The sequence below is a fragment of the Phocoena phocoena genome, chromosome 8, assembly GCF_963924675.1.
Source record: "Phocoena phocoena chromosome 8, mPhoPho1.1, whole genome shotgun sequence".
In the NCBI taxonomy this organism is placed as follows: Eukaryota; Metazoa; Chordata; class Mammalia; order Artiodactyla; family Phocoenidae; genus Phocoena; species Phocoena phocoena.
The window spans coordinates 102635438-102655365 of NC_089226.1; the positions used below are offsets into that span (position 1 = coordinate 102635438).

General features: G+C 61.4%; 1 protein-coding gene across 1 annotated transcript; it reads right to left on the minus strand.

Annotated features, from left to right (window-relative positions):
* CDC42BPG (CDC42 binding protein kinase gamma) lies at positions 1–19519 on the minus strand. The gene is made up of 37 exons (XM_065881644.1): positions 19360–19519; positions 16725–16816; positions 16559–16642; positions 15796–15891; positions 15346–15494; positions 14732–14825; positions 14278–14478; positions 13904–14152; positions 13363–13442; positions 12423–12520; positions 12247–12327; positions 11882–11973; positions 11601–11780; positions 11103–11195; positions 10844–10968; positions 10694–10766; positions 10396–10502; positions 10195–10309; positions 9832–9980; positions 9663–9751; positions 9298–9350; positions 9115–9213; positions 8964–9023; positions 7265–7370; positions 6835–6968; positions 6614–6753; positions 6438–6519; positions 5553–5769; positions 4528–4590; positions 3806–4405; positions 2711–2808; positions 2545–2629; positions 2320–2440; positions 2065–2182; positions 1787–1910; positions 1580–1665; positions 1–57 (listed from the first exon to the last, which is right to left on the minus strand). The coding sequence occupies exons 1-37, from the start codon at positions 19517–19519 to the stop codon at positions 1–3; spliced, it is 4650 nt and encodes a 1549-aa protein (XP_065737716.1).
* Positions 19520–19928: the final 409 nt, after the last annotated feature.

Here is a 19928-nt window from a genome sequence, read left to right on the forward strand (position 1 = left end):
TCAAGGGGAGCTCTCAGATTCAGGGGCCAGGGGGAGGCTCCGGGGCCGTTCTGAGACCTGGAGTGGAAACAGAAGGAAGTCAGGGTAGAAGGAGGAAGTCAGGAGACTTCCCTGGTGGCACAGTGGTTACGACTCCGCCTGCCAATGCAGGGGACACGGGTTCGAGCCCTGGTCCGGGAAGATCCTACATGCCGCGGAGCAACTAAGCCCGTGCACCACAACTACTGAGCCCGCGAGCCACAACTACTGAGCCCGTGCGCCACAACTACTGAAGCCAGCTCGCCTAGAGCCCGTGCTCCGCAACAAGGGAAGCCACCGCAGTGAGAAGCCCGCGCACCACAACGAAGAGTAGCCCCTGCTCGCCACAACTAGAGAAAGCCCGCACACAGCAACGAACACCCAACGCAGCCAAAAATAAATAAATAAATAAATAAATTTATAAAAAAACAAAAAAAGAAAGAAAGAAAGAGGAAGCAGGACTCTTCCCTCACCAGGTCAGTGCCTCCCAGAGGCTTCCCCAGGACACATCCCTTGCTGCAGCAGGGCCATCGGAGGAGGTCAGATGTGAGGTGGGGTAGGGGTACGTGAGAAGAGCCTGAGGAAATCCTACTGAACTCCGGAGCCCAAACCAAAGCCCCTTTGTTCATTCACTCCATTCTACATTCAATCAACAAATAGGCTTTACTCCAAGCAGAAGACAAACTTGACCCCCGCAATCAAGGAAGGAACCCAGACGAAAATCACAGCACAGCAGGATCAACAGTTAGGAGGTGGAGGGAGGAGGGCGGCAGTGACCACGTGACCAGGCAGCCAAGTGGTCTCTGGAGAAGCTGACAGTGGTGCAGAGCCTTGAAGACGGCCTGGCCCTTAATCAGGTGGATGACAGGAAAGGGTATTTCAAGAGAAGCAGGGGAGACAGCAGGGGTGAGGGCTTGGAGGTGTGAAAGAACATGGTGGTCCCAGGGCTCTGAGTGGCTTGGTGCGCCTGCAGTGGGGGCGGCAGTTGGATACGTGGCTGGAGGGGGAGTGGGAGCCTTCCCAAGTCCTTAGATCTTCCTGGTCCCCAGCCAGAGTGGACTGCTCCCTCCTCTGACCTCTCTCCCACAGGAGTTCCTAGAGCGGGAAATCCCTAGCAGTCCAGCGGCTAGGACTCTGCACTCTCACTGCTGAGGGCCTGGGTTCAATCTCTGGCCGGGGAACTAAGATCCCGCAAGCCATGCGGCGTGGCCAAAAAAAAAAATCCAAGAGCTCCCCTGCTGTGGTGCTCTCCCCTTGTGCCAGGTACCTCCTACAGGTCTCATAACAATAACCTCATTTTACAGGCGAGACAAGCTCAGGGAGGCTGGGCACCTCGCCCGGGGCCACACTGCTGGTACAGTCAGAGCCAAGACAGTCAGACCTCGGCTGACCTGCCTCCAGGCCCCTGCTGGGACCCACTAAGGGGCGAGACAGGGGAGAGTCAGCATCTCTTAGCATCCAAGGCAGGGATGGGCTCAGCTTGTTCTCTGGCCTCAGGTCCCAGCACGAAACAGAAATGCCTGCCTTTCAACGGGGAAAGGGAGAGCCCCCACTGGCTCACCTGTATCAGGGAGGCCACGGGGCTCAGAGATCCCTGGGGGCAGGACACCGACTCGCTGGACAGAGACGTCCAAGGCTTCCTCTTCACTGCTCCAGGAGCAGGATGAGCAAGGGGACAAAAATCCAGGGTCAGGTTTGAAGGGTCCAAAGGGGATGGAAACACGGGGGAGGGACGCAGAGGTAGTGGAGGCTGTGAGGCTGTCCTTACTGTGGTCCGCGTCTCCAGCGAGGCCGTCACTGACCATGGAAGCTGGGCGCCGCGGGGCCTCGGAGAAGCTGTGGGGCCGCTGCGGGCCAGAGCTGCGGGCACCTTGGCCCTTCTCTTCCGGAGCCTGTTGGGGACAGGGTGGAAGGCTGGAACCAGGTCAAATGAACTGCGTACGGCCTGGACGCCCAGAGGTCCCGGGTCCCAAGTAAGCAGAGGCCGGTGATTGGCTCAGCTTCACCAGGGAGGCTTGGGATTGGCTCCAGAGGACTCACACTCACCGGGGGCAGGTCCCTGGCGCTGGGCCTTCCGTCTGCAGGGCCCACGTGCACCAGGTGGTTGAAGTTGGTGGGCGTTGAGATGAGCTTGGAGCGCACAAAAGGGTCCTTCAGCATCTCCCTACAGGGGGAAGGGGTGAAGGGAGGGAGGCGGCGAAGGTGGCACCTTCCTGCCCTCTCCGGGACGGCGAGGCTCGTGCTTCGTCCCGCCCCCAAGAGTAGGAGGTCCCGCCCAGCCACCGCACCACGCACGCGCACCTGCGCTGCTGCTGCAGCTGCTCCTCCGACACGCGGAAGAAGAAGCGGCGCTTGCTCTTGGTGCGGAACAGCTGGCGCCGGCTGTTGTCGGTGAGGTTGGGGATGTCGAACTCGTCCTTATCTGCAGGAGAAGCAGAGAGCTGGGCGGTGCTCACAAGATGCCACGGCGCCAGTCAACTGGTGCTCAGGGTCACACCCCTTCCTCCCACCCCCACCCTCCCTCACCTGCCAGCAGGTTCCTGAGGTAGGTCAGGCGGACCTTCTCGGTGCCAAAGAGGAACAGGGAGCCCTCTGGGTTCAGGGGTCGCACCTGAGGCAACAGGCACAGAGGTCACGCCATACTACCCGACCACACCCCAGTCCAGCCCCAGGGATCTGAGCGGGCCCTCACCTTCTTGAGTGGCACCGTCTGGACCCATTCTGCTTTCCTCACATCAAACACATCAATGGCGTTCTCGCTCAGCACTGTCAGGTAGGGGGCTGCGTAACCTGTAGAGTGGGAAACTGTGCTGTGCAGCCCCAGGCAAGTGAGGCACCTCTCTGGGCTTGTTTCCCCCTCCCTATCACAGGGAACACCCTGTGTACTGTCACAGCACCCGTAACTTCCACGCCCCACCAAAGGTCCTTCTTCTCCCGGTTGCCCCACCCAACCTCCATAGCAAGTTAGAGATAACGATCAGGGAGCACTCACTCTAGCCACGCCAGGCCTAGTTCTAACCATGTTGCATACTTTTCCTCCTTTAATTCTCAAACAACTCCGGGCAGGTAGTATTATTGCCCCTAACTTAAGATGAGGGAATGGAAACCCCAGAGCTAAGTCTCACTCCGTGGTGAGTGAGAGCTGGGAATTGGCCCCCAGCAGTCTGGACCCAACCCACAGGCCTCACCCCCAGACGGGCGATTGTTCATGAAAGGAGCGCTGTCCCTCTCTTCCAGGCTGTAGCCCATCTCACCAGCTACCTGTGGACATGTGAGACTCCCCCGCTGCCCTGTCCATTCATTCATTCATTCCTCCAAACATTCATAGCCTCTGGGGTGCGCTTGCCTGGGCTGGGTACTGGATGTGATGAAGAACTGCAGGCCCCCCACACACAGAAGGTGCAGAGAGCCAGGGCAGAGGTGTGAACAGAGGTGGGGCAGCAAGAAGGAGCAAAGGACCGATTGTGGGGGGAGGGAGGGAGTGTGAAAGCTGTAACGATAATGACAGCAATCATGGGGGTCATTTCTGGAGGGCCTACCAGCTCTAGGCCCTGAGCTGCCACTGGGGCTGGACTTGGTTAAGGGTTTGCCGGGTACGAAAAGGAGAGTACTTCGGGCAGGGGAAGATGATCCCGTGCAAGCCACCGAGGGTGTGGTCGGGCAGGAGGACACACGCTGGCCTCCAAATCCAAGCTCAGGAGTTTGGGCAGGGCCCTGTCTTCCTCCAACGTGTGGGCTATACCGCAAGTGTCAGGCCCCACCCAGCCTGGCCCTCCAAAGGCCTCACCCCAACCCGTGGGCACTGCTGGCCACAGCAGCTCTTGGATGCGAGACTTGCGGCCGGCGCTGTCCACATAGACCCCGGCGGTGGTGAAGAGCAGCAGGAACTCACTGAGACTGAGCTCCACGGCGCCCAGGGCCTCACCCAGGCCCCCGCGGGATGGGGGCAGCTCCTCAGGCACCAGACCGGCTCCCAGCGCTAAGGGCGCAGCCTCGTTGAGCAGCGGGTAGAGGGTGAAGGCGCCAGCTGCGCCCACGCACAGCCGGTCACCCAGCAGCCCCAGGCTCTGCACAGGTGCTGGTGCCTGCAGCTCGCGGATGCGGCGCTGCCAGGGCCCCGGGCCTGGACCCAGTTGGTAGCAGAGCACCTGGCGCTTAACTGCGACACAGAGCACGGGGGTGCGGGCCTGCAGGATGCGCCCGGCTGCCAGGGCCTGGCAGCCTCGAGACTCGGGGATCTTGGCACCTGATGCCTCCATGTTCTCCAGCTCGGCCAGGGCAAAGAGGCGCACGCTGGGGCCTCGGCCGCACAGCACGACCAGAAGGCCCGCGGCGGGGCTCACGGCCAGCCGCTGCACCCGCCGGCACTCACCCACCTGGAAGATGTCTGTGGGGTTGGCGAGGGAGAGTGTCACCGGCAGGTCGGTGAGGAGCGGGTCGGTGCCCAGCCTCCTCTGTCCCCTGGGGCTGATGCGCACCCACGCCCGCCCTGGCCCAGCCTGGTAGTACCGTTGCCGTGCAGGTGGATCACGAACAGCCCCTCCTCAGTGCCCAGAGCAAGCCGTTTCTGGTCTGGTGGACGGAGGGAGGGAGAGGGTCAGGGGCCCAAAGGCCCATCCAGAGGCAGGAGACTGGGGAGGCTGCCTGCCCTTGCTAAGCTTAGGTTTCTCCTGAGGACACTGTCCCTGCATCACTGGACCCTTCTGTCCCAGAGTCTGGACTGGCTCTAATAGGGAAGGGCCACGGGGACAGGAGTCAGGCTGAGAGGCCCTCCACCCCGAGCTGTGGGATTTGGGGTAAGTCACGTCACCTCTCGGAGCCTTGGTTTCCCCTTATGTAAAACGGGGATAATAGTGGTTAACCTTCCTCACACAGCTGCTGTGAGGCTGTGAAGAGATGAAGGAGTGCAGGGTGAGCATTAAGCTCACAGCAATCCCTGCCGATAAATGCCCTCGTCCCCCGGCTCCAGACTGACACAGGGCACCTGGAGGACGCGGGCAGTGGCTCCTGTAGCTCCCGTCCTGAGGGACTGCAGGGAGAGGTCCCAGCCCGCCGGGGCAGGGCCGCTTCAGGGCCTGGCTGCTGGGGGAGGCCAGGGAGCCTCCTCTCCTGTTCCCCAGCTGTCCGATACGGAGGCCCCACGGTGCACCAGGCTCCTGGCTGAACACAGCAGCCCCAAAGGAGACAGTGTGAGGCTCCCCCATGGTCACCTGGCTGCTGGTAAGAGTCAGGAGCGGAACCCTCCTTTATCTCTTCCTAAAGCCTCTGCTCTTTTCGCTCACTTGAGATTCTTTTAGAAAAAGCAGAAAGGAGGGCGCAGAGAAATGGAGTGGCAGAAGCCAGGTTCCCAACCCTCAGCCCAGGTCCCTCATCACACAGCTGTGCCCAGAGGAGTGGCGAGGAGGACACGTGCAGGAGAGTCCACAGCTCAGGGCTGCAGGGACTGGGCAGTGACAGCGGCCCTAGTGACCGCGGCAGCCCGGGACTCCTCCCCCGAGCCTGCCTGGGCGGCGCCCCCTCTGCGTGAGGCTCACCGATGATGGCGGCACAGAGCGCGTGGGACAGCAGCGGCAGCCCGTTGTCGTAGGCCTCCTTGAGCGTGTACACCGGCCGGGGCCTGGGCCGTGCGTCCAGCAGCAGCTGCTGCAGCTCGCCCAGCACCTGCAGCCAGCGTTCCCGCTCACCCTCGCTCTCCGCCAACAGCAGCACGGTGCACGTGGCGGGCGGCACCGTCAGCTGGGAGGCCGTCACCTGCGGGCGGGGACCCAGGCTGGGGGGCAGAGGGCCAAGGGCCAGCCGTCCTTCCCCCCGTCCCTCTCTCCATGGGCTGATGCTTATTAGCACCGGCATCGGCTTGCCCGGGGCAGTGCTAGGTGCTGTCTTGCAGCAGGTGATAAGCCAGGTGGGCTGGTCAGACAAGCACGGGGACGACTCCAGAGCCCTGGGACCAGTGCCATCGGAGGGGAAGGATGGGGCATCGTGAGACCACAGGGTGGGGCCCCCTCACCCAGGCTAAGCAGTGAAAGACGACTTCCCAGAGGAAGAGACATTTCTGCCGGAGCCTGGGGGATGAGTGGAGTGACCCGGAGTGCTTGAGGTGGGGGAGGGCAGGGAGCTGGTAGGGTCAGAGATGTGGGGCCTCAACGCTACGGTTAGGAGCACGCTGAGGGCGATGGGAAGCCGCAGAAGCGTCCTAAACGCGGCAGGACACAACCAGCTTCATATATGGAAAACTGCACTGCAGGATGAAGTGTAGCTACACGGACCAGAGCGGAAGCCACTGTAGCCATTCATGTGGAGGCGAGGGGGGCGGGAGGAAGGGGGCAGCCATGGAGATGGAGAAAAGTGGCTGGAGTGGGGACAGCACAGAGGCAGACAGAGGTCTGGTCCATCACCCTCCCCCGCCACCCCGAACTCACCCTAAAGATGCGGGGCAGGTCCCTGGATTGGGCGTGGATAACATCCAAGGCCAGGACAGGGGTGGCCGAGAACTGGGGGTCCCTGGGAGGTTCATGGAGCAGGTCAGCGGTCGCACGGCCCTGGCTGCCCCCTTGACCCACACACCCCCTGCCCCAAACTACCGCCTGGCACCCACCTCAGATCCAGTGCCTGCAGGAGGGCCCCGCTGGCCGGGCTGAGCCTCGGGTCTGGGGCATCAAACAGCAGCAGGCGCGAGTCACTGAGGGCGGCAAACACTCGCTGCCAGCCCCGCCGGACACCCGAGGGCCGTGGCACCTGCGGGAGAGCAGGCGTGGGAGGGCCTGCCAGGGCCCAGCCACCCACGCCCGTCTTCCTCCTCCCCCAGTGCTGGCTCACCGACAAGAAGCCCTCGTAGGCGGTGCCCGTGCCCGTTTCAGGGTGCACTCCCAGGGCCGTGTGGAGGAGGTCAGGGGGCACGGGGCAGGGTGGGGCCTGTGGGGCACAAGTCGAGTGACAGAAGTAGCCGCAAGCTGTGGGGAAAGCGGGAGCCGACGGGTGGTGTGAGGTGGGGTGTGGACAGCCCGGACCCGGGACCCTGGGCACTCCCAGCCCCAGCTCCCCTCGGCCTGGCACGGATTCCCCATAAAGTGAGAAAAGAGAAAGAAAGCGGAGCAGTGGGGAATGCTGACCGGGAGGCGCCAGTGGCCTGGGCTGAAACTGCCCGGGTGTGGCAGGCTTGGGGCCACTTCCGTTCCCTCCACCTAGGGGCTGTGGCTGGCGCGTGGGAGGCTGGTGTGCAGGGGGGTGAAGTGGGTGAGGGTCTCACCGTCACAGCCCAGGCCCTGGCGGCCCAGGCCCAGCATCAGCGAGGTGCAGTGGAGACACTTGGTGGGGGATGGGAAGCTCCGGGGGCGCAGCATGTGTGAGCCAGGCTGGGGAGGGGACACGCACATTACCCATGCCTGATCCCGGCCTCCGAGGGCCTCGCACCGCCCCGCGCCCCCGCCACCGTCACCAACCCGGCCACCCTGAGGTTCGCGCGAGACCAGTGCATTTGAGCCAGGTGGCAGTGTGAACTCTGAGCCCCAGCGAGCCTGTGGTCGTACTCAAAACTCATTGCCCATTTTTGGATTGGGTTGTTTGTTTTTTGTTATTGAGCTGCATGAGCTGCTTATAAATTTTGGAGATTAATCCTTTGTCAGTTGCTTCATTTGCAAATATTTTCTCCCATTCTGAGGGTTGTCTTTTGGTCTTGTTGATGGTTTCCTTTGCTGTGCAAAAGCTTTTAAGTTTCATCAGGTCCCATTTGTTTATTTTTGTTTTTATTTCCGTTTCTCTAGGAGGTGGGTCAGAAAGGATCTTGCTGTGATTTATGTCATAGAGTGTTCTGCCTATGTTTTCCTCTAAGAGTTTGATAGAAGACCTAAATAGACATTTCTCCAAAGAAGATATACAGACTGCCAACAAACACATGAAAGAATGCTCAACATCATTAATCATTAGAGAAATGCAAATCAAAACTACAATGAGGTATCATCTCACACTGGTCAGAATGGCCATCATCAAAAAATCTAGAAACAGTAAATGCTGGAGAGGGTGTGGAGAAAAGGGAACCCTCTTGCACTGTTGGTGGGAATGTAAATTGATACAGCCACTGTGGAGAACAGTATGGAGGTTCCTTAAAAAACTACAAACAGAACTACCATATGACCCAGCAATCCCACTACTGGGCATATACCCTGAGAAAACCATAATTCAAAGAGAGTCATGTACCAAAATGTTCATTGCAGGTCTATTTACAATAGCCCGGAGACGGAAACAACCTAAGTGCCCGTCATCGGATGAATGGATAAAGAAGATGTGGCACATATATACAACGGAATATTAGCCATAAAAAGAAACGAAATTGAGCTATTTGTAATGAGGTGGATAGACCTAGAGTCTGTCATACAGAGTGAAGTAAGTCAGAAAGAAGAAGACAAATACCGTATGCTAACATATATATATGGAATTTAAGAAAAAAAAATGTCACGAAGAACCTAGGGGTAAGACAGGAATAAATACACAGACCTACTAGAGAATGGACTTGAGGATATGGGGAGGGGGAAGGGTAAGCTGTGACAAAGTGAGAGAGTGGCATGGACATTATATATACACAACCAAATGTAAGGTAGGTAGCTAGTGGGAAGCAGCCGCATAGCACAGGGAGATCAGCTCGGAGCTTTGTGACCGCCTGGAGGGGTGGGATAGGGTGGGTGGGAGGGAGGGAGACGCAAGAGGGAAGAGATATGGGAACATAAGTATATGTATAACTGATTCACTTTGTTATAAAGCAGAAACTAACACACCATTGTAAAGCAATTATACTCCAATAAAGACGTAAAAAAAAAAAACAAACTCATTGCCACCACCGCCAGCCCCACTGCAGTCTGCCAGCCAGAACGCACGTGGGGGGAACCCAAGCGGGTCCTTGGAAACCTAGCAGAATGGCTTGGTGCCCCCGCTCCGCCCCGCCGGGCACTGACCTTTGCAGGAGGACCTTCTGCAGGGGGTGTAGTAGCAGCAGGCGTTCTGGGGAACACACCCTGCAGGGGAGGGCGAGCAAACAGGTGAGCCATGCACAGGCAGAGGGTGGGGCCCAGGCCCCCCAACTGTGGGTCTCCTGTCAGTCCTCACCCCCAGGCGCAGGCTGTGGCGGCCCTCTGGCCTCAGCTCGGGCTCCAGCCCAGGCTTCAGGGCCTCTCCTGAGACACCGGGGTCCTTGGTGGAATCCTTCTGGGGAATGGGATGGGGGCAGAGTCAAGGTCCCTGTGTCCTCCCCTGGCACTCTGCCCCAGCCAGCCCCACAACCGTTCTTACCTCTGAGCTCCGGAAGGACAGGAAGGGAATCAGGGAGTTTGAGGGCTTGGTGTCTGCAAACAGAGGGCATGGGTCACTGGGACCAGGGACTCCACCCTAACACTTGTCACTGAGGAAACCAGGGGCCAGGGCGGGGATTTCAGTTTCCACCTCAGTAAAATGGGGAAATGACCACAGGCTGGGAAGTGTTGGGGGGCTGGCATACAGCAGGTGCTCAGTAAGTGCTAGCTAACAGATAGTGGGTTAGGCAGCAGAGTCTGGAACAAACTCTTGTCTCCACAGCCCGGCCAGGCTGTTGTGGGACTCCCTTGGTGACCTGGAGCAGAGGACTTGCTCTAGGACAAGGCACGCAGACGGCCACTCACCCCCCGGCCCATGGGCCCGCAGCTCCTCCCGGAGGGTAGCCAGCTCCTGCTGCAGGCCCTGGTTGTGCCTCTCGACCTCCTGCAGACGGCTGGGGAGAACCAGGCAAGAGCTCGCCACAGGCCTCCGCGTGGGTCCTGGGCCCCTCGCAGTGCCTGCCCGTGGTCTCACCTCTCAGCCCGCAGCTGGGCCTCCTGCACCTGCGTCAGCCGCTCCTGCAGGCCCTGCTTGGCCCGTATCTCGGCCTCCAGTGCTGACTGCAGCTCCAGCCTGGCCGACGCCTCCATCTTCTGCAGCCGCCGTGCCTTCCACTGGTGATCCTGGTGGCCAGGGGGAATCAACGTGAGATGCCCTGAGGGCCTGGCTACCTCAGAGGCCCTCTCCCACCACACCACCTGGCCAGGCTCAAAGCCCCAGCTCTGCCCCTGACCCCGGTGTGAGTTTAGGCAAGTCCCTGATCTTCTGTGAGCTAGCGTCCCTACCCGTGGAGGGCGGCTCCTGGCACCCCTCCCCCTGGGTGTCCCCGGGGCTCACCAGCGGCCGGGCAGGAAGAGTCTGGGTGCCCACGTTCCGCAAGGACTCCAGCTCCTCGGCCATCTTGGTAGCCAGCGCCTGCAGGTAGCCTCTTGACACCTTCTCATCGTTCACCCTGATTGGGAAGGGGGCGCAGGGTCAGGGGCTGTGCCCTCAGCCCAGCCTGGGCCCAGCCCCCGCCCTCAGCCCCGGGGCACCCACCAGCTGAGGATGTCGGCAATCTGGGCCTCCCAGTTGCTCTCTGTCTCCCGCTGCGCGCCCTCCAGTCTCTGCTTGCTCTGCTGCTCCCGTTCCAGCTCCTCCACCAGCTGGGGGCCCGGTAGGAAGGAGGGCTCAGCCCCCAGGGGCCCCAGCGCCCCTGAGGCCCACCTGTGTCCATCCTCGCTCACCCACTATGGCTGGCCCGCAGCCCTGGCAGCTCTGCCCACCCGGCCTGCTGGCTACCCCCCTCTGTCCCACCTCCTGCCCGTCTCTCCGGCCCTCTGCCCGCCCTGCTCACCCGCTGCTGCTCCCGGCTCAGCTGCTGGTTCTCCTCCTGCAGCCGGCACAGAGCCTCCTCCTTCCCACACGGCCTGCGGGCGAGGAGGACGACTCCGTGACTCCCAGCTCGGGCCCTCGCCCTGTCCCCTGCCCCAGCTGCCCAGCTCACCCGTGGCCGCGGGCCTGCTCCAGCTGCACACGCAGGGCAGCTACCTCCTGCCTCAGCTGTGCTTCCTGAGGCCTGCTGCCCTCAGGCAATCCTGTGCTGTTGGTCTCAGAGGCGGTGTGGATGGTCTGCAGGACATGGAGAGGGGTCAGGGCAGGGGCCCGAGAAGCCATGGCCCACCCTACCCCTGGGGCCTGGCCCTGAGGACCCTGAGTGGGGCCAGGCCAAGAGAAGTGCTGCTTGGCAGGGGGGAAGGCACCACCTTGATCTGGGGAGGCTCCTTCTCCAGGCTTCGTTCCTGCCGTCTCTGGAGCTGCAGCACCTCCTGGCTCAGGGCGGCCACCTGGGCCTGCAGCTGGGATGGGGTGCAGAAGCAGCCAGTGCTGACCTTGTCCACCCCAACTCTTTTTTTTTTTTTTGGCCGCTCCTCGCGGCATGTGGGCTCTTAGTTCCCCGACCAGGGATCAAACCCGCGCCCCCTGCAGTGGAAGCACGGAGTCTTAACCACTGGACCGCCAGGGAAGTCCCTGTCCACCCCAACTCTTGGCCTTGCTCCAGACTCTCAGGCTCTGCCGACTGCAGCAGGAGTGGAGGCATTGGACCCTTGCCCACCCTACCTGTTCCCTCGCTCAGGCCTCGGCCAAGTGCAAAGGCACTTGGTGTTCCCGGCACCCCGAACCGAGCTCCCCAGCCTTCTTCCAGCCACACCAGAGGTCCTGGGGGCAGGGCCCTGTTGCTGTCCCCGCCCCCCATCACTCACCTCCCTCTGGGCATCCCAGGCTTCCTCCAGCTGGGAGCTCAGGGCCTGGGTCTCGCTGGCCATGGCCACCTCTCTCTCCTGGGCCTCCTGCAGCTTCCGGAGCAGCTCCTCCTGCCACTCCTGGGCCCTGCACAGCTCCTGCTCCTGCGCCCGCAACCCCGCCCGCACCTCGACCAGCTCCTGGGGTCCAGGTGGCGGTGGGGAGGGCAAGGCCTGGAGTCAGAGCACGGACCTCCTTAGCATCGAACTCCGGGCCACTCAGCCACCTCCCCAAGCCCTACCTGGAGGAGCTGGTCTCTCTCCTGCTGCACGTCACTGTCCTGGCCTGGGCTACCAGCTGGGCGTCCGTCCACCTTGCTGTCCCTCAGCGTCTCTGCCAGGAATTGTCACTGAGACCCGCACATGCTGAGAGCCCAGCCTCAGCCAGGAACTCTATGTGCAGTATCTCACGGAACCCTCACCCCAGCTTGGCCCATTTTCTACATGCAGACTCAAGAGAGTTTAAGATACTTCCCTAAGATCACACAACACGTACGTACAGAGCAGGGGCAGGACTGGAACCCAGGTTGGACTCAGGTGTGCTGGGAAAACAGCTCGGCCCCCAAGGTGAGGGTAGAGGGGAAAGAGACGGGGTGCTGGGGGGTACCTGACAGCCTGTCCTGCAGAGTCTGCACTTCCTTCCGTAGCTGCTCCAGTTCCTGAGGGTCTGAGGGGGTCGGCAGAGCCTCTGTGTTGGGGGGCACCCGCAGGCGAGGAGCTCGTTCCGCAGCGGTAGCCCCCGGGGCAGACCCACCCTGCCCAGCCCAGCCGGCTCCCCCGTACCTTGGAGCTTCCGGCTCAGCTCCACCTTCTCCTGCTCCAAACAGCGGAGCTTCCGCTCCAGGGCAGCCAGCTGCTCAGAAGTGCTCTCAGGGCCCAGACTGGGGAGAGCAGGGCAAGAGTTGACAGAGAACCACCCCCCAGCCTCCTCCATTTTTCTGCATCCAAACATTCATTCACCTAAGAAACACCCACTATGCACTAGCTCTGTACCCAAGTCTGGGCTCTGTGCGGGGAATAAAAACAATCAAGACCAGACCCTGCCCTTAGGAGGATCCAGGCTGTTAGTGTGGGCAGCAGCCCAGAGCAGTGGTTCCAGGGTCCCCGGGCCCTGGTTCAAGCCCCAGCCCTGGCCCTTACAAGCTGTGTGACCTTGAACATATCAGAATCTCAGTTTTCTCACAGGAAAATGCAGGTGATGCTAGGGGCTCTTCCAAGGGCTGTCAAGAGGACTCAGTGATAAGGGCCCAGGGGACCCCACGCCCAGCACATAGCGCTCCACGAGTGAGGGTCAGATGCATCCGCGTCTGCTAACACTTTGCAACTCCCACTCCCCCAGGACCTCGCTGCAGTCTCAGACCAGCCCCACAAATGGAACTGGGCTGAGAGCATCCTGTCCATTTTATAGGGGTACAAAGTGAGGCTCGGGGAGTGGTCCTAGGTCTCTGGTTCCGAGTCCATTACTCGCCCAGCCAGCCGTGGAGGGTCCTGTGAGGGCTAGATGCTGGGGCAGGACCCATAGGAGGCATAGCCCCACCAGGACCTTGAGGGCATGGGGGACTGTCCGGCTGAGGGCTCGAGCACACTTCCCGAGCACCTGTCTCATGCGGGTACCAGGTGGGACACTTGGTTACTTTCCCAGGGTCCTGATGGGCTACGCTCCTGGTGTTCTCCAGGCCAGCAGACCCCAGCTTCCCACAAGGTGTGTGAGGACTAGACTCACCTGCCTGAGGTATAGGTGAAACCCACAAATGGCAGGTGGTGGCCTAAGAAGGTCCCGTGGGAGGGTGGCGGCAGGGTCCCCTGCAGAAGGAGGAGAAGAAAAGGTACAGCTCTGTACCTGTAACAGGTACAGCTCCAGGCTGAGGCTCGAGACCCAGGAGACCCCCTGGGACTGAGTGCCGACCTCCTCCTGCTCAGGTGGGAACCTAGAGGGATAACACAGCCCCCCCCACCCGCAAAAAACTACAACTCCCATAAGTCTTTGAGGTTCCGGCCTCCCAGGTGCTGCTGGGAGTTTTCTTTCTTATATGATTTCTGATTAACAGGATGACACTTGTGGTCAAAGGACCTTCACTTGGCACAACCCACCTTAGTGCAGGTGAACCAGCCCAGGTGAACCATAACTCCCACGAGTCTCTGGGGTCTGAAGGCCTCATCCCCAGCCCACCAACTGCTTTGGGAAACTTCGCGGTGCGGGGGAGGGTCCCACAGCCACTGAGATTCAAGGCAGTTTCCCCACTGCTGTGGGCCCCTCCACTCACTGGATGCTTGAGGGTGTCGTCATCCACGTCGAAGTTGGAGGTGTCCATGGGCCCGCGAAGCTCGGGGATGTAGGGGGCAGTGCTAGTCGCCAGCCGCTCCCAGTCTATGCCTTCGAAGAAGGGGTGGTTCCGGAAGTCGTCCAGCCCTCCGTGGCCCAGACGCTCCTCCTGGCGGCACAGCAGCTGGCGGATCAGGTCTTGGGCACTGGCCGGCACATCGGGCACATCTGGGGGGAACTGCAGGTGGTCCTGCAGGCCCGGGGGAGGGGTGCAGGTGAGTATCCAGAATCCCACCCTTGCCTCCGGGCATCTCCAACCTCGCAGACTCAGGAGTCCCGCTGCCTTCCCAGAACCCCAGGGCCTGGTGGCCAGACCTCATGGTTCATGATCTTGCCGTAGGTTTCCACCAGGGATTCAGCGTAGAAGGGCGTCTCCCCAAAGAGCAGCTCGTAGGCACAGACCCCCAGGGACCACCAGTCACACTGTGGGCCGTAGTGGCCCCTGCCCTCCTCCATGGCCTGCAGGATCTCAGGGGAGATGTAGTCGGGCGTCCCCACTGCCACCGACGAATCCACCTGTGGGTGGTGGTGTTAATGACGCCATGACCATGGCCTCAGGCTCGGCCCCTCACCACGGCCTTGGGTCTGGGCCTAGCACCCCAACTCCCTAGGGCTTGGCTGGCACGGTGCCCACACCTGGGCCCCAGGCCTAGCCCCTCCTTCCCCTGGGAGTCTGATGCCACCTGCACTAGGCCTGGTGACTCCCATTCCCCTGGGAGTTCTCCCAGCCAGGTTCTCCTCTGTCCCCATCTAGGGCAGGGTCCCTTACCATGCCACTGTTGTTGAGCCGTAGGCAGGAGCCAAAGTCGGCCAAGCGGATGTGCCCATTCATGTCCAACAGGACATTGTCTGGCTTGACGTCCCTGGGGGAGGACAGGGAGAGTGAGGGGCTTGATCTGTGCATGTGGATGTGCATTTAGGCGCATGTCTGGGTGTGCGAGTGTGTATATGCTCGCACATGTTCCTGCATCCACATGTGAGCAGAGTGCCCACGTGTGGGAGGGGGGAAGGATGGTGGCCAGGCCTTCTGGCTCCCAAGAAGGAAGTTGGTTAAGTTGGGGAGAGGGACCCATAAGGACGACCCTTGGAGGCAGCTGAGTGTACCATGGGGGACACAGGAGTCAGACTCCCCCAGTGCAACCCACGGCTCGGCCACCCATTGGCTGAGTCACCGTGAGCCAGGTGCTTACCTGTGCTAAGCCCTGACTACCTCATCTGGAAAATGGAATGATAGCAGCTCCCATCACACAAGGTTTTGGGTGTGAGAATTCAAAGGTTCTGTGCATACGAAGCACCCAGCACAGCGCTTGGCATTTATGGGTCAGCTGCCCCCAGAGCTGTCAACAGGGACTGAAAGTGCAGCAGGGGCTTTGGGGACCCCACCTGTGGACGTAGCCCAGCTGATGCAACGAGTGGATGGCCAGCACCATCTCGGCCAGGTAGAACTGGGCCAGCTCAGGTGGGAGACGGTCCTCAAAGCGGCTCAGCAGAGTGAGGAGGTCCCCTCCAGCATAGTAGTCCATCACCAGATACTAGAAGGTGGTGGGCAGGGGGCAAGAATCAGATGGCGGGGGGCCCCTGCCCCAGGGACCCATCTCCCACCTGCCTCACAGGGGTTCCACAGGGCTCTGGGAAGGCAAGGCTTAAGCTCTGGGGCAGCCAGCTCCCAGCCAAACCTCAGGCAGGAGGCTCTAGGCCTGAGCTGGTGGGGAGTGGAAGCCTTTTGGTCCCAGTAGGAGGGTCTCTCTCTTCCTGGATCAGTGCTTCTGGCCCCCAAAAGCCTTCTCCTTTGTCCCTAGGTAACCCCCCTCCAGCTTTGCTGAGCATCCTCACCAGGTACTCCTCATCCTGGAAGGCGTAATGCAGAGCGGTCACCCAGCGGCTGTCCCCCTTCACCAGAACGTCCCGCTCCTCCCGGAAACAGGCCGTCTGCAACAGTTTTGGGGCACAGGGGTTAAGGGAGGAGGGTGGGATCGGAGCCCAGGAACCCCACCTTGCCAGCTCAGGGGATGGAGAAAGATTCAGTAAGTCTAGGGATGTGGATCAAGGTCACCTGTGTGAGCCTGAGCCTGTGCTTTATGGCTCTGGGCCTCAGTGTTATCATAAAGAAAATGGGGGGACTTCCCTGGTGGCGCAGTGGCTAAGAATCCGCGTACCTATGCAGGGCATACGGGTTCGAGCCCGGGTCCGGGAAGATCCCACGTGCCGTGGAGCGACTAAGCTCGCGCGTCACAACTGCTGAGCCCGCGAGCCACAACTACTGAAGCCCGCGTGCCTAGAGCCCGTGCTCCACAACAAGAGAAGTCACCGCAACGAGAAGCCCGCGCACTGCAACGAGGAGTAGCCCCTGTTCGCCGCAACTAGAGAAAGCCCACGCACAGCAATGAAGACCCAACTCAGGCAAATAAAAAAAAAAAGGAAGAAGATGGGAACAATTCTGCTTGCTCTAAGAAAGGCTTATTGTGTGGAAGGGATAGGAAGAATATGCGCTGCTGGGGGTGGATCCTCTTCCTGTTCCGCAGCCATGCCCGGCCGCTTCCCCTGCAGGTCTCGGAGGCCTGTAGCCACCCAAAGTTCCCCCAGACGCAACACTGACCTCGGCCCTCTTCAGCATCTCCCACTTGTGCAGCATTTTCATGGCAAAAATCTGGCCACTGTCCCTCTGCCTCACCACAGCGACCTGAGGCCACAGAGAGCACTGGGGTCAGTCCAGCCTGGGTGCAAACGCCCTCCTACCCACTACCCCAAGGCCCTTTGCTCACCTCCCCGAAGGCCCCTCGGCCGATCACCTTCAAGATCTCAAAGTCATCTCTCTGCAGCTGCAGCTCTTTCACCTTTGCTATGAAGGGACTGACTGAAGGCACACAAAGTGGGGCTCAGAGAGCCTGCAGGGAGGCTCTCTCTCACCTGCAGCTCCCACAAGGCCAGGGCAGGAATGACCTCCCCAGGGATGGCCTGTGGCCAAGGGGTTGACAGGAGCTGCAGCCCATTCAGCCACGATCAGGAAGCGTGGAAGGTGGGGTCCTGGCTTGGCTGACTACCTGGCCCCCCGGAATCCATGGTTCCCTGGACCCCTGTCCCCAGATTCCAGGTGGCCTCTATCCCAGGGGCTGATGGGATTTGTAGTTCTCCCCAGCCTGGGGGCTGAGCATGGCTGGCCAGGTCACCCTGGAATGATGGGGATACCATTCCCACCCCCAGCTCACAGTTCTTGGCCCTTTAGCAGGACCAGGCCAGGGCCTGTCTTGGGAAACTGGACCGGCAACATTCCTTGTCCCCAGAGAGGCTTCTCTGCCACTGAGGAGCTGTGGGTCCCTCTGTAGGCACAGAGGTACCTGGCTGGAGTGAGGCCTGGGGCGGCCCCGGAGGACAGGTAGGGCATGGTTCTACAGGGCTCTGGGCAGGCAGGCTCTGTGCTCCCCGTGTGGGGCCTCCTCAGGCCGGAGGCACAGTGAGGTCTGCCCAGGTTCTCACAAGACTCAAAAACGGGCCAAAACACCTTCCCCTGGCGCCCGACGCTGGCACCTGAGGGTGTGAGTGCTCAGGATCTCCTCCAGGCCTGACCAGCCCTACGACTCCGAGCCCTGCCTCGCTCTCTGGACCTGCACCTGGCCACGAACCTCCTCCTTAGAGTCCCTGACACTCCCAGGAGGGACGTGTCCAGCCACTCCCCGGCCCTTCTAGGCCTGGAGGAGCCCCAGGCCTGTGGGAGGGAACTGGGGCCTGGAAACTTAGGGAGGTGAGGGGGCGCAGCAGCGGTTGGGGGCAGCTACAGTCTGGCTCCTTGCCTCAGTTTCCCCTGCCAGCAGGTAAACTCCCTGCCAGCTGGGCAGGTCTGTGGTTGGGACAGAGAGCTGCTCCACAGGTTTATCAGGAAGAACCCCCCAGCATGGGTGGTGTGGAAACCTCATTACAGAAATTAATTGTCTTTTTCCCGGGTCCATGTGTGCAGCTGGGGAGGAGCAGCTGCAGGTCTGCAAGGGGGAACCCGAGGTGAGGGTGGCTACCCATCTGCCAGACAGGGGCCAAAGCCTAGGGCCTATAGCCAGGAGGACCCAGGCCCCCGGGACAGGCTGCCCAGTCCCCTTGCCTTGCTGCATGGATGGGGGCTCTGGGCAGGAGCAGGGACAAGTTGAGGCAGGAGCAGAGTGAGTCACCGCTCTGTGAGTTACCTGGGGAGATGTCAACAGACAGGCCCCCACGCTGGGGTCCAGGGCAGAGGTGCCAGAGGCAGGCAGGGAGGAGCACACGTGTGTGTGGGCATCACAGGGGGTGATGACAACATAGACACACACACATAAGGTGCAGGAGTACCGGGGAGACAGGTGGGCAGCAGAGGCAGGGGCCCTCTGACTGCCCTCACGCTAGAGCAAAGGGCTGGCACTGGGCCCAACTCACTGGCATGTCTCACAGGCCCCTTACCGTGCCAGGTTGGGCCTCGTGCTGGCCCAGATCTCAGGAGTGCCAGGAATGCTAGTCGCCCACTGGGCAAACACTCGCCTCACCCCGCCCTCCAAGCCAGGCCCCCATGTCCTTCCCCCATGGCCTGGCCGGGCGTGACCAGGGAGCCCTTGGGGTGGCACCAGTGTCCACACTGGATTCAGGGTCATCCCAGGCCAGCCACTCCCAGTGACTCAGATGAGTCAATGCCAGGAAGGGGTGCAGACCCACCTCCATCCAGCCCCCTGCCCCAGCCCTGGGGAGTAGCCCTCAGGAGGCCTGGGCAGCCGCCTGCACACAAAGGGTCTGAGGTTGGTTCCTGTGTCCAGTCTTGGGTGGTCTGGTGTGCAGGGAAATGGAAGTGTGGGGTGGGGTGGGCAGGGGATGCCTGCAAGTGTGCACTACCTATGGATCTGTGAGCGGAAGAAGACAAGTGTGTATCAGATGCAGTGTGGGTGCGGGGGTCGGCAGGGTTCCCTGGGTCTCTCCAGGAGCTGCACGTGAGTGTCTCAGTGTGTCTGTGGAATGTGAGAGCCAGAGAAAGCATGTTTGTCAGTGGGTCACATGCACAGGGGTCTCCGTGTGAGAGGCTGTGTTCTCACAGATCATGAGATGACTCTGTGTGGAGCGTGTACTGTGTATATGTGTCTGGGGTCTACACCTGGGGCCAAGTTTCTGTGTGTCCGAGTGAGATGTGTGTGGTGCACACGTGCCAGGTTCTGGGAGTGGGAACAAGTGTGTGTGTGAATCTGAATAAGAGTAAAGTGTGTAGGTGACTGAGAGGGCCGGGGTCTGGTGGCACGTATCAGGGCCAGTGCGGGTCGTCTGGGAGGGGGGGGAAACCTGTGGGAGTGCGGCTCCCCGCGGGAGGGTCTGTGGGCGTGGAGCACGGAGGGAGAGGCTCCTGGAGCGGTGTCCCTCGGGCAACCCCCCCACGGTCCCTCCCGGGCCACTCACCCCAGCTCAGGAACTGCGCCACGTTGCGCTCCCGCCGCAGGGGGGCGCTGCTGAGCTCTTGGTGCAGCCCCAGAAGCAGATCCAGGAGGCCGTCGAGCCCCGGGCCGCCGCCGGCCTCGCCCCGCGCCAGCCGCTCCAACGCGCGCAACCGCCGCTCCATGGCTGCGGCCGGAGTCTAGAGTCGAGCCGCCCGCATGCCTGCCCGTCGGTCCGTCCGTCTGTCGGTCCGCGCGTCCTCCCCCCACCCTCCCGCCCTCCCCGCTGTCACCTTCCTCCGGAGCCGCCTGCGCGCCCTCACCTGGGCGCCGCGCCCCACCCTCCGCCCCGCCCCCCGACGGACGGGCAGGTGTGCGCCGGCCAATGGGAGACGCGGCTGAAGGTGTAGGTGGGAGGGCGGAGGCGCGCGGGGGCGGGCCCAACTCCCGGCCAGGAAGTGGGGGGGCGGGCCCCGAAGAGTAACTCCTGGGCGGGGCGGAGCAAGGAAGGCGGGGTGGGTTAGGGGTAGGGGGGATGGGGGGGGTGGGGTGGGGATGGGGAGAGGGGGCGGGGTGGGGGAGTGGGAGGAGAGG

What these genes read in the sequence shown, in the direction of transcription:
- CDC42BPG (XM_065881644.1), bottom strand. Translation starts at nt 19,519, where the DNA reads ATGGAGCGGCGGTTGCGCGCGTTGGAGCGGCTGGCGCGGGGCGAGGCC. An exon ending in TGTCCTTCCGGAGCTCAGAG is followed by an intron (nt 9,214 to 9,297) that starts GTAAGAACGGTT and finishes CCCATTCCCCAG; the next exon opens with AAGGATTCCACCAAGGACCC. An exon ending in CTGCAGGCACTGGATCTGAG is followed by an intron (nt 6,520 to 6,613) that starts GTGGGTGCCAGG and finishes TGAACCTCCCAG; the next exon opens with GGACCCCCAGTTCTCGGCCA.